We start from the raw sequence: 12,645 nt of genomic DNA, 5'->3' as shown, positions 1-12,645 counted from the left end.
AATATTATTCAATGCTCGAGGCGATGCTACACTTAATCTTACGTCACGAGCAATTTAATTGAGGCTTAATTTCACCCACTCAATTTGCATAGCTCTCATAACGTTACGCAATCTCAATATAAACAGCAATTTCCTATTTGTCAAACTACAATATAAATTCAACAGTCCTAAATTAATTCCAGTCATCAGGCCAGCTTGATTTTTTATCGATTCGACTAATGCGAAACTTTCAAGAATTTCAATTATTTAAAAAATGCCCGATCAGAAGAAGTGTTCGAATAGTTATCCAAATTTCCTTTTTTATCTTCTTAATTATATGGATGATTCTGATACTAGCGTTTCTCAACGCACGGATTTTTGGCACGGTAACAGAAGATCAATAACTAAACAGTGTGCTATGGTAACGAAAACTTGCTGAAGAGTCGAGCCTTAAGTAACTAAGCATGTCTGACTAGAAATCCCTGAGAGATGTCTCAATCGCCAGTAGTACTCGATTGATACCACCGATTAATTTTGCAATAAAAATGGGAAACACTGAGAGCAACGTAGCGAGTAGTGTGAAAAAGCAGACGGACACCTCATCCATATTGTTATACAAATTGGTAGACTTAAAAGGTAATGTAAAAAGAGAGAATTTATTTCGCCCAATTTTTACAAACACAGCCTTCGTTCGATGCTATAATAGGTCTTTTTGTTTTAGCATAAGGTCGCTACACTTTTTACGTCTCGTACACTTTTCACGGTGTCCACTATTATACAACGGATGAAAAAGAGAAATACACAAAGCATAGAAAGTGTAAGAAGCGTAGTCGAACGAACAAACCTAATGCTAAAACGTTAATTCTGGCATCAACAATTCACGTTATGTTTATCATCATTTTGTCGTCGTTCGACGTCGATGGTTCATCCAAATTCTCCATCATTCCTGGATCATACTGCAAATTATACTTGCCAATCTCGGCTTCGAACAGGATATTGTTGATCTGGTGTTGTGCTACCAGCCTTGCACGCCTATCCGTTATATTCCTGAGTCTTATTGCTACGTGCTCGGCAAACACTGCAAACTCATCCCGTCCAGATGTATTTTCCTAAAATCAATTAACGGTGTCAACGTAATTGTGACAATAAACATAATACAAATACGAATAAAGTAACATCACTTTTGGCTGCACTTACCTGAGGTGCTTTCCATTCGGTATTTTGACTTGTATGCTAAAAGGAATTCATTAGTTGTATGATAGAGAAATTCTACAACTAAACTCTTCTACCGAGAGCGACTTACCTGCTTATCCGAATTGGAAGTTTCACGATTTGTTCGCATTGGACGTCCCTGGATCAAAAAGCTTAATGCTTCATACGCGAACCATTTGGGCTTTGATGCGTTCGATCTGCAATCCCCTCTTATCCTCTTCTTGGCGTAAGCTTTGTGGACCGCCAATAAATGAGTTTTCAGGCTCTTGAGTTTTCTCTCAATGGTCATCATATCGTGTCCAACCTATCATTCAACATAATTTTCCCCCTAAGATCAACAATTTTTTGAAAAAAGAAAAAAAAATTAACTGGTTTATTCAGAAATAATCGAAAGTGTAGAAAGAGAACATGCACAAAAAAGTTGTATGTATAATTAACTTGTTATTGGATATTTTGGTTCGATTTTGAATCTAAACATTTGCTTAACCTTCGGTGGAATTTGGAATGCGAGATAATCGTTGTGTATATTTTAAGGATAAATTCAACGAATCTATCAATGCGAGCAAAAAGTTATTGCTGGTGGCTTATTTTAGGCCCGTTAAAATATTTTGCTAATGGCATGCAAGAGGATTTCACGATAATTAGTGTGCAAGGTGGGTGTTGCGAATATTTCTTGTTCTTCATGTTGTTTGTTTTCGTGGAAAGATTGCGCCATTAGCCATTGGTATTTGTACGTTTGCGTTTGTGGTGATACGCGACCCGAGCGTTTGTATGTGTATGCACGCGCGCACGTACGTGTATGCGTGTGTCGAGGGCTTACCGGGTTCTCGCGAGCAAGTAGCAACTATAGCAGGTATCTTTCTGGACGACATGTTTGTCTTACCTCGTCGGCAACCTCTTTCCAAGCATCGATCCTCTTGTTTCTGTCCGTGTAATCCGGACTGGTGGTGTCCCAAAGTATTCTGTGGCTTCGATAAGTATTAATCAGCTTCATAATGCTCTCTTGCGTCCATAATGCCATGTTTACACCGAGCAAATCTTCTTTTAGCCGAGCAAGCCCCGATCTCTACCGACGAACTGAACAGAAAAGACATTGCGCCAGCTTGGCCCAGCTCCAGTGTACGCAATGCTTGATCCAGATTGCACAAGATGGCGTTGCAAGCGCCCCAGTTTTCTGTGGTCATCTCTCGCAAACTACTCCCTACTTAGTTCCAACGGTTCCAACTTCCAGCAGTTCCATGCAGCCTTCGAACCGTTATTCCAACGGCCCTACCTACTTCTCCTCTTCTAATCAATTCCAATTGATATGATTTTTCTAAAGTAGCAATTTTCCAACCTTGACAAATTTTCGTTTCAGACTCATGCGCATATAACTCCCTCCAATCGTTCGCGAATGCTGCAAGTTAGAAAATAACCGTTTGTTCGAGTCCGATGCAACGAAACTGATAGCCTAGAGGTGGCGTCCTGGCCAGTGAGCGGAGCGTCCTTTGGAAATTATTTATGCAATGCTCGCGCCAGACTTCGAAAGATGGCGTTGAATGCACTAAAACGAGACGATGTCACTACGTAAATTGCTAAATACTTCCGACGTCTCATGTATGTTTGAAAATGTCTAACCTTTAAAATTTTGAATCTTCCACAAATGTTGCTGGACATATTTTGGAGTAAGCTATTATATGGATTGAATCGGTAAATGTTGGATGTTGCCAGTACTCGACTACAAAATTTGCATGCGTTTCAACGATTGTTGCAACAACAAAAACAATCGTATGAATAGAAAGAATCGATAAATGTAACATACATTTGTATATGTTTCAAGTGAGAAATAGAAATTGATAACAGTGGGGAGGAGGGGGGGGGGGGGGAGGGTAGATTTGCAAAAAAATTAAGTTATCGTCACTAATGAAAAGAGCCTGTTGGGGTCGAGTGGAAGTAAAGGAGAGCAAAAATAAGCGTGAATCGTTATGCGTTATTGCTGGTGAGTCATTCCGAGCAAAGTTGTAGAGAACTTGCTGCTAATGCCCCCTTCCATGCAGCGTTCCATCCTCGGTACTCTCTCGATGATCTAAATATTCGAGCCGTGACGCAATGGTCTCCATATGTTTCTAGCATCATGAACTTAATCGAGTGTGATCGAATGAATGATTGCTGACACGCCATGCTAAATCGTCAACAGGTGGTTTTCCGGTCTGGACTCGTATCGTCCATAGCAACTTTCGGCCCAATCTTTCGAAAAAAACCTCAAATTCTTTCATCACTATTCTTAGAGAATTAACTGGATAAATCCGTATACAGGTGGTGGTTTGCTGGTAGATATGATGAAACGGGCAACCCAGACGAAACAGTACGCCGAATTGGATCATGCATTGAGGACCAAGGTGGAGCCATTTTTGTACAACAAGGGCAAGGGTAAATGGATACCCATCGATAAACTGGTGATGCTGCGAAATAAAGAACGCCCGAAACACAAACTGGTACAAACGTTGTTTCAATTGAATAATTAAACGATTAAAATTGATAAAATAAAGATGAATTTTTTGTAGCTAGCACCATTAAAAGCCATGGATAATCCAGCTGATTACGATATAGACAAAGATATGGGGGATGAGGACGTGGACGAAACGAAAATAGGTAGTGGAAATAGTATTCTGTCGCAGAAACGTACAACGGAAGGAAGAACCTTATACTATATGTATATATATTAGGGTGGTCGTTAAAATAAATTGTTTTGACGGATCCCCAAAAACCACTAGTATTTGATGAGGAACTATAGTGGTTGAAACCTGTGGCCTGAGAAATGATGGAAACACGTGCCTCATTGCGATCAAATATAATTTTCGAAGAATTTAACAGTTTTTCGCAGATAACTCATAAAATATTCCATTCTATGAAAAGATGCATATAACCTTTTCTCTGAAGAATTAAATTCTACATAATAAAGGTTCTATACATTTTTCTTCTAGAATGCATACTAATCGAGATATTCCTGAAAAATCGACCCTCTTTTTCGTTTATACACATTATATTGATATGTTTATATTAATAATTATTTTTAGTTTACCGTACAATTAACATATTTTATTAAATTAAGGGAAATAAAATGTGTAACTACAGCGAAATAAGAATAACTATTCATATGAGCATGTCAATATAATGTGTATAATCGAAAAAGAGGATCGATTTTTCAGCAATATCTCGATTAGTATGCATTCTAGAAGAAAAATGTATAGAACCTTTATTATGTAGAATTTAATTCTTCAGAGAAAAGGTTATATGCATCTTTTCATAGAATCGAATATTTGATGAGTTATCTGCGAAAAACTAAAATTCTTCGAAAATTATATTTGATCGCATTGAGGCACGTGTTTCCATCATTTTTCAGGCCACAGGTTTCAACCATTGTAGTTTCTCATCAAATGCTAGTGTTTTTTAAGGATCCGCAAAAAAATTTTTTTTTAATGACCACCCTAATTATATGTGTGTGTAGGATTGTTGTTTATAATCCTGGACACATTAGATATATTGATATAAAGGCTAATACTATTGGAAACAGTTCAATAGAAACAATATAATTCATTAAATATAAACTTATGAATATACCTGTAAATTTTCATTAAAATTCGCTTAAAAGACGATATTATCCGGAAAAAAGAGGGTGGAATGGGAAAGCCTAACCATATAGCCAGTAAATACCTACTCCGAAAGATGCAACTTTAAAAAATCATTACTAACCATCGCTAAATTTGTAGTAGTACCCTAAATTTTAATACATTGTTGGCAAGTCTTATCGACATTGTAAGGGTGCGTCTACATTTGCAACCGAACAACGAACCTAACGTCGTCGCGAACCATACATACATGCTGCTGTTCCGATGAGATTTATATCACATCAAAACAACAACATGTACATACACGAAGAAAAGATTAAAGTACATTTTTCTGTGTATCCACAACTGTACTATCATATCTTTTCATTCCCAGGAAAAATGATTGAATTTAAACTTTAAATTACCGTGTAACCATTAAAATATACCTGAAAGTCAATCATTTTTTAGAATGAAAAAAGTTATGATAGTACTACTAAGGGTACACAACAAAATTTACTTTAATATGTTCTCCGTGTATTTGTGGTTCGCAATGACGTTCGGTTCGCTGTTCCATTGCAAGTGTAGAAAAACCTTAATAAACTTGAATTTTTTATATAAGGTTTCTATCGCTTATATACGGCTTTCTTCCATTGAACGGAAGTATTGAAAATATTATTCCCTCGAGAGGTTCTCATTGGTACCGGTGGCTATGTTTAACAGATAAGAGTAAACACAGACTAGTGTGTTGGACCCTGAGCGAGAGGGGCGCCGTAGGAGAGACAATTTTGCATTTATGCATGCTGCACGCAACTGCCATTCACGCGGACCTAGCAAAACGACTTCTGCGATTTTATCCAAACCTGATAAACGACATTTACATCAGCGACGAGTATTACGGTGAGAGGATTAAACTAACCAGATATACTCTCCAAGGAAAATGTCCTGTGGATCTCGATAAAGCATTTATTTCTCTCTTCGTAAACCAACGGAGAAATATATGAAATCAGCGGAAATGCTCGGCAAGGCGAGAAATTGCGGGGGCGTCATCACCCAACTGTGAAGTTTATCGTGCATTTTTCAAACTGACAGATGCTTTATGCATTTGGGTCAAGTTTATTCGACCCAACCTCATCAGCGGCATCTTTCTCCGTTTGGCCAATAAGATATAGCACATTATTCTTTCAGGGGAGAACGTGCTGCACATAGCAATAGTCAACGAGGACCCGTCGATGGTGAAGTTTCTTCTGGACAGTGGAGCTTACGTGCACGAAAGGTGTTTTGGTAATTTTATGTGTCCCGAGGATCAAAAAGCATCGAGGCAGGACAACTTGGAACACGAATGGGTCTGCGTCTCTCCAGAAACCAATTACGATGGGTATAGTATATATATCGTTGATGATTTTCTTGCATCGATTATACCACATTGTACAAGGTTGTTTTTCACACTTGAGACGTCCCAGAGCATGGATACAAACAGACGCGTATCTCTTTAACTATAAGAGATATTCCATTTTTTCATATGACCTTTTTGAAAGCAAATAACAAAAGGTTTCGAAAAGGTCCTATGTAAAAATTGAGTATCTTTTATAGTTTAAGAGATACGCGTCATTTTGTATCTATGTTCCAGGATGTCTTAAGTGAAACACTGCATGTATATTATTATCGAAGCAAGATTTCTGGGCATGAAAATGAAGGTTTTTGTCATTAATGAAAACAGGTACGTATATTGGGGGGAGTACCCCTTAAGTTTTGCAGCCTGTTTAGGACAAGAGGAATGCTACAGACTAATGTTGGCCAGGGGAGCGGATCCCGACAAACAGGACACCAACGGAAATACAGTTATGCACATGTTGGTCATTTATGAAAAATTGGTTGGTTCACTCTGGATGGAAGAAACACAAATGCGAAAAGACTGATCGTTGTCCTTTACCAATTGTAGAATACCTTTGACATGGCCTACGAAGTAGGAGCATCCTTGTCAATAAGAAACTCGCTGAGTTTAACACCATTAACCCTAGCGGCTAAATTGGCAAGAATCGAGATGTTTTTTCACATAATGAACATTGAGAGGGAAATCTATTGGCAGATCGGTAGCATCACCTGCGCAGCCTATCCACTTTCGCAAGTTGACACTATCGACACGGTCACTGGAAAAATCAGCAACAATTCCGCTCTGAATTTAGTAGTTTTTGGCGTAAGTTTAGCAATTTTCAATGAAAAGCGTCATTTTCACGATTAAAGTATCCGGTTAAAAATTTTCAAGGACAAAGACGAGCATCTCGAGTTGATGGACGGTGTTCTAGTTGATCTGCTCAATGCCAAATGGAACACTTTTGTGAAATCCAGGTATATAATGCTCATACTCGTCTAATGTACCATGTGTGCATAGGTCATCGCAGTAACGATGACAAATCACCTACAATACATATATATACATGAGTCTTAGAGATTCCCAAAGTAACGTCTGTGCCTTGGTACTCGTCGCACACAGCGAATGAATAATGTCGACAATTTAACAAAATGGAAAAACTCTTGCAGGTTTTACAGGCAATTCTATCTATTCTGTAGCTACTTTCTGTTATCCTTGATCAGCTTCACGCTTCGTCCAGGACCGTCGAATTCGTCTGATTCGGATATGGAGGAGGAGGATGAATCTAGCGAGGCTTCCTCCACCTCCAACACAAGTTCATCCTCCTCCTCCACTTTAGCTGTGACCAGGAGTATTCAGAGCTCGGACCTGTCCGATTTAGTGAGCAAGAGTCTCGGCGCAAACCTATTGGAGAACCTGAGGAACAACTTGAACACAACTTCCGGTTCTCTGGAGAAAATTGCCCAACGAATCACTGCGAATGTTACTTCGACCTTGAGAGGGCAGCTACTCTCGATGATCGCTAGCGATCCTTTGACGGATCTTTTGAACAGCGTCGATGACTCGATGATGGACTCTTACGATGCCGGTAGAAACAATAGCTTCCACAATTATTCCGCCTTTAACAACGGAAGCCTTCGTGAAAACTCTTCCGTTCTCGAGAATGGAGAATCCAACGACGACGATCACTGGTAAATATTCTTTCTCTTCCGGATGCTCCAGATTTCTGAGGTAGATACATGGGCAATTTACGCAGGTGGGAAGACCTCACGGAGGAATGCAGATTGATGCAATTGAACAACACAGCGTCGAAAGTTCGTCTAACTGCGGAAGTTTTCATGGAGCTCGCTGCTATACTTTACATAGCAGCCGCGTTGCGGGAGGCGAGGTTCCTCGGACTCAATATGTTTATCGAGAATCTGGTAGGTAATTCGATGATGCAAGCCCTGTAGATATATATTTGCCAAGGTTATTTACAACAACATATACAAGATTCAGCAGACTCGTTGTAATCCAATTAGGTTATTTTTTCTTCTAGATGACTGCACCGTCGAGAGTGATGTTTCTATTCTCCTGTTGTATATTGTTGACATTCCCTTTCCTCAGATTGGCTTGCGCAGATGAAATCGAAGATATGCTGGCCGTAGTCGTTATGCTCACCACTGCTCCGTATTTCTTGTTCTTCTGCAGAGGCTTTAAGACCGTAGGACCTTTCGTTGTAATGATCTACAGAATGATAATGGGTGACCTTCTCAGATTCGTCTCGATCTATCTAGTTTTCGTCATGGGATTCTCCCAAGGTAATGGTATATATATATATATATATATATATGTATATATATTTACGAGAACGCTTAATTAACCTCTCTTCATAAATATCAACAATTTAGAGTGCAGAACGTACGGACGGTCGATTTGTTGAAATTGGCCAATTTGCTAGCACCGATCGCTATGTTTTACAGAATCTCAAATTATATAAGAAAAGATTTTGCATGTTCATTAATTGAGACGAGTGGCGCATGTGATTGGTGACATTGGCACATATCCTCCAGCCAGCTGGCGTCTTGTTTACCTATCGGGCTAAGAAGGTACTATGCCAAGGTCAAGCTGCGGCAAAGGAAATGTAAAAGCATCGCCTTTTACTTTTCTCCACTGTGCATCACCACTCGTGTGACTAGATAGAAACACTTTCTCTCGCTCGCGTTTCTTATTCCAAGCTACTTTATTCTCAGATTAAGGGTGAGTCATACCAAAACCTGTAAGGTAAAATTTCACCATGTAGGATTGTCAATTTGCTGTGAATTAATCAAACAACATACGCATTTTTGAAAAATTGGCAGAACTTTACCTTAGAGGTTATGATGGGACTCACTCTATAAGATATGTTAGATTCAGCAGCCCCTTTCACCCTCACCCATCTAATACGCAAAACTATCTTTATCATATTTTCCTTCACTCGAAACAATGTTTGTTGTCTCTCATTAATCTTTTTTTACTTTCATTCAGCTTATTACATCATATTTTTGTCATTCGACAATCCAAACACGCCGGAGGGTGTCGATGATTCCGTATCAAATCCGATGCCGTCACCAATGGAGAGCATCATGGCCATGTTCTTGATGAGCATGACGAATTTCGGTGATTACTACAACGCCTTTGAACGAACGGAGCATGAGACCGAAGCCAAGGTATCCATTTTTCACTCCCTCCAATCTTATATATATACACTGCTTATATTCAGCATGTAAACTCTCTTCTTTCCTTTTCTATCCAACACAGATGTTGTTTGTACTCTATATGGCAATAGTGGCGATTCTCCTGGTCAATATGTTAATCGCTATGATGGGTAACACCTATCAAAAAATAGCTGAAACGAGAAATGAATGGCAAAGGCAGGTAAGTATACTGCATCCGATGATGGCATCTTCTTTAAAAGCGTTTATATCATTTCATTATCAATTTGCGCTAAGTGTCGAGACTTTTTTCTAATTGTGGTTGGTTTTCAGTGGGCCAGAATCGTTTTGGTGGTGGAGAGAGGAGTCAGTCCTGCGGAAAGATTGAAAAAATTAATGGACTACTCCCAGCCAATGTCCGATGGCCGCAGAGCTCTGGTTTTGCGCCTAAATCAATCCGTAGGTAGCATTTGGACACATTTAATCTCTACAGCAAAATACAGCACGATTTTCATGAACGATGCGCACCGTTTTGCAGGAGGAGGACAAAGAGGAGATGAAAGAAATCTTAGAAATGAAAAGGGTGCACGATAAATTATCGGCAAAGAGGCGAAATAAGTTGCTGAAGGAAAAAGCGATTTTATCGAATCCCGAGGCAATTCTCATTACAAGAGATTAACCAAAGCAATTAACAATTGTCGAGCAATGTAAATAAATTGCAAATTCACTATTATCATTTCCCATAACGTAGCTCGTCTACGTAATATCGATACGATGCTTCGTTATTTATTAGTTAAAACTTTGTCTACACAGTTATGCTAAAACTGATACAAGTTTATTAAAGTAACTTCCTTTTTCTAGGAAATAGCGTCTTACAAACATTTTTCATTCTTTCGTTGATTGTTTTTATCAATTCGCTCCTTCTTAACGGAGTGCCACCTTTTATAACGCAAGCAGGTATGGCGTATCTGCAATTTCAGTTATTCACAATCAGCTATTTCCAATAAAGATTATATATATAGTTAATCGTTATATTGGATCGATTGGGTACTACTACCTTCTATCCTGTAACGTAGAACGACCACAAATTTTACAAACTCTACTCTTAGAACAAGACTTAACAATATTTTCCTGAAAAGGCATTTGTTTATCATGAAGGCCAATACATTTGCTTAGGCAACTTTCTATGGTTCTGACTGTGTCATTCTTTTCAATTCTTATGTACAGTTGTTCACCCTCGATAGTGATAGTCAGGCAACTAACTGTAACGAAAGGAAAAATTATGAATAGAATTTCAAAATGGAAAAAAAGAATAATAATTATTGTTCACATTGTCAGCACCGCTATTATTTATTTGCGAAATAGATTTGTTAATCTGACCTATTTCCTTACTAGCATCGTCCTTCCTATGAACTACGTTTGGCTTGTCCAATTTAGATTCAATTTTATTGCTCCTTCCTACATTTGATTTATCTGTCCTGGATTTTCTGTCCGCTTTGCAGAGTGACCGAGAACTCGAAATGCAAGATTGCAGAGGATGGTCAATTACGCTTTTTGGCACAATCGAATCGCTCTTAAATTTAATTTCGTGTAGAGGGACAAGATTTTCCGAAGATACCACTTGAAAATTATTAATTTGTGTCGCGACATCTATTCGCTCCTTTGGATTATTAATTATAGTGCTAACACGAGTTAAAGATGATCTGGAGGATCTACTTGTCGTTTTTGAATTTTCAGACTCATTGGACAAATATGAAATAGAGGAAAGCTCAGTTTTAATCGAATAATTCGATAGCAATTCTACCAAGCTCTCTTTGTCTGAATTATCTGTGAAATAAAAGATATCCTGATTATTGTTGCTTTTATATATTCTAATCAATGATTTGATCTGATCCAAATTTAACAAAGGCCATGAACATCTATGAATTTTGTCTAGCTTGTTCTTCGAGTTTTCGCTCAATTTCGTTGGAAACATGTAATCATTGATTGAAATGTGAGGCGAACATACGTTTGTTGATTTTTCAATCACATTAGAATTACAATATAACAATTTAACCTCATCCGAGCTCTTATTTACTTCGGGATACGTATTGGAGTTGTTGTCGATGTAACGATCATTTATGAAAATATACTCCTCTAAATTTTCTAGTGATTTAATTTTCTTACGATTCCTCAACTCTACCGCAGATATCGGTGAAAAGATCGAGAAGAGGGAGCTTTTGTAATCTAAAGACGTAAATATGCAATTGATTTCAGTTTCTGCATCTTTTTGTCTTTTGTTCGATATATTCATTTTTTCAACTTCTTCAATGCCTGAAAAATCATATTATTTCAATGAATTTAAATAAGAGACATTAAGCAACTTGTCATTTCAGCCCATATGTCAAACAACTTACGTGGCTGCACATGCTGCTTTATGCTTTTTTCTAAAAAATTTAACGATTTATTGAGTAAAGATTTTCTTGCTCCAAAGAGTAATAGAAAAATTATGCCCACAAAGAATAATTCTACCGTATATATATATATATATATATATAAAACAGCACGATAAATTTTATATCAATAAAATGTTTGTTAAGGTAAGGAAGGAGCCAATATGGTATTTCTATGCACCAAAATTTTCCATATAAAAACAAAAATATTTAGTTTATTTGATAGCTATTCGCTATGTGCACACCTACACGTTGGCAGTCAGGTAAGAATGTGTAGCTATATACATAAACAAAAAAAGTCCGGCAAAAGTGACAAAATTTACAGACAGTCAGCGCTAATATTATGCATATGCATCACTCCATATTCTTACATGACTGCCAATGTGTAGGTGTGCACATAAAGAATACGTAAATATGTAATAGGAATTAGGGAAGAGATATAGGAAGTTAGGGGTGTTTTTGCTTGATCAATTTGTTTCAATTTTCGTAGTTTCTATGGTAACAAACAGATACGCTGTGTGCCTGCGTGTGCTACTACACAGCTGCTAGGTTAGTTACTACTGCTGCTCTGCTCAGCTCTCGCAGCTCAGCTACTCTGAACTCTGAATCTGGTTGATCTGGCTGGCCTCTTGCCTCCGATAGTTTGATGTATATCTGACATATGTCTACTGTCTGTCAATAAGGTACTCCTAGGACTGAGACCAAGAAAAAGCGATAAATCCTATATATTTAAAATCACCTTACACTTATTTACCAGTCATTAAAAATATGAGCAAATTAAAAACACCAATTAATTTTAATAGTTTAGAAGAAGAATTATACCAAGTGTTGAGAGTAGAAGAACTTTACAAGTTGCAGAATGATGCCAAAATAAGAGCCATTGAACAAAGAAC

General features: G+C 38.0%; 3 protein-coding genes across 4 annotated transcripts; 1 reads left to right on the top strand and 2 right to left on the bottom strand.

The window, feature by feature from the left end:
- The first annotated feature begins 446 nt into the window (after positions 1–446).
- Positions 447–10,653, top strand: nan (transient receptor potential cation channel subfamily V member nanchung). Of its 2 annotated transcripts, none has more exons than XM_066744439.1 (15): positions 447–615; positions 3,487–3,665; positions 3,735–3,822; positions 5,499–5,675; positions 5,964–6,153; positions 6,496–6,649; positions 6,718–6,972; positions 7,042–7,124; positions 7,317–7,838; positions 7,904–8,069; positions 8,186–8,447; positions 9,154–9,335; positions 9,427–9,543; positions 9,654–9,779; positions 9,859–10,653. In XM_066744439.1, the coding sequence occupies exons 1-15, from the start codon at positions 525–527 to the stop codon at positions 9,997–9,999; spliced, it is 2,733 nt and encodes a 910-aa protein (XP_066600536.1). In that variant the 5' UTR covers positions 447–524; the 3' UTR covers positions 10,000–10,653. The 2 variants fall into 2 exon arrangements, with proteins under 2 accessions (XP_066600536.1, XP_066600535.1); XM_066744438.1 differs by lacking the exon at positions 447–615 and adding an exon at positions 1,616–1,844.
- On the bottom strand, positions 648–2,582 carry LOC136783988 (uncharacterized). Its single transcript, XM_066744444.1, has 4 exons — positions 2,075–2,582; positions 1,283–1,495; positions 1,177–1,212; positions 648–1,088 (listed from the first exon to the last, which is right to left on the bottom strand). Exons 1-4 carry the CDS (start codon positions 2,210–2,212, stop codon positions 858–860), a joined length of 618 nt encoding a protein of 205 aa, XP_066600541.1. The 5' UTR covers positions 2,213–2,582; the 3' UTR covers positions 648–857.
- LOC136783986 (uncharacterized) lies at positions 10,159–11,806 on the bottom strand. Its single transcript, XM_066744442.1, has 4 exons — positions 11,717–11,806; positions 10,701–11,633; positions 10,378–10,582; positions 10,159–10,288 (listed from the first exon to the last, which is right to left on the bottom strand). Exons 2-4 carry the CDS (start codon positions 11,611–11,613, stop codon positions 10,159–10,161), a joined length of 1,248 nt encoding a protein of 415 aa, XP_066600539.1. The 5' UTR covers positions 11,614–11,633; positions 11,717–11,806.
- Positions 11,807–12,645: the final 839 nt, after the last annotated feature.

The sequence above is a fragment of the Prorops nasuta genome, unplaced genomic scaffold, assembly GCF_024137725.1.
Source record: "Prorops nasuta isolate Cenicafe-Biocafe unplaced genomic scaffold, Cenicafe_Pnas_1.2 PNAS00038, whole genome shotgun sequence".
Classification (NCBI taxonomy): Eukaryota; Metazoa; Arthropoda; class Insecta; order Hymenoptera; family Bethylidae; genus Prorops; species Prorops nasuta.
The sequence above is the reverse complement of the archived record's forward strand: the minus strand, read 5'-3'. Positions and strand labels throughout refer to the sequence as shown.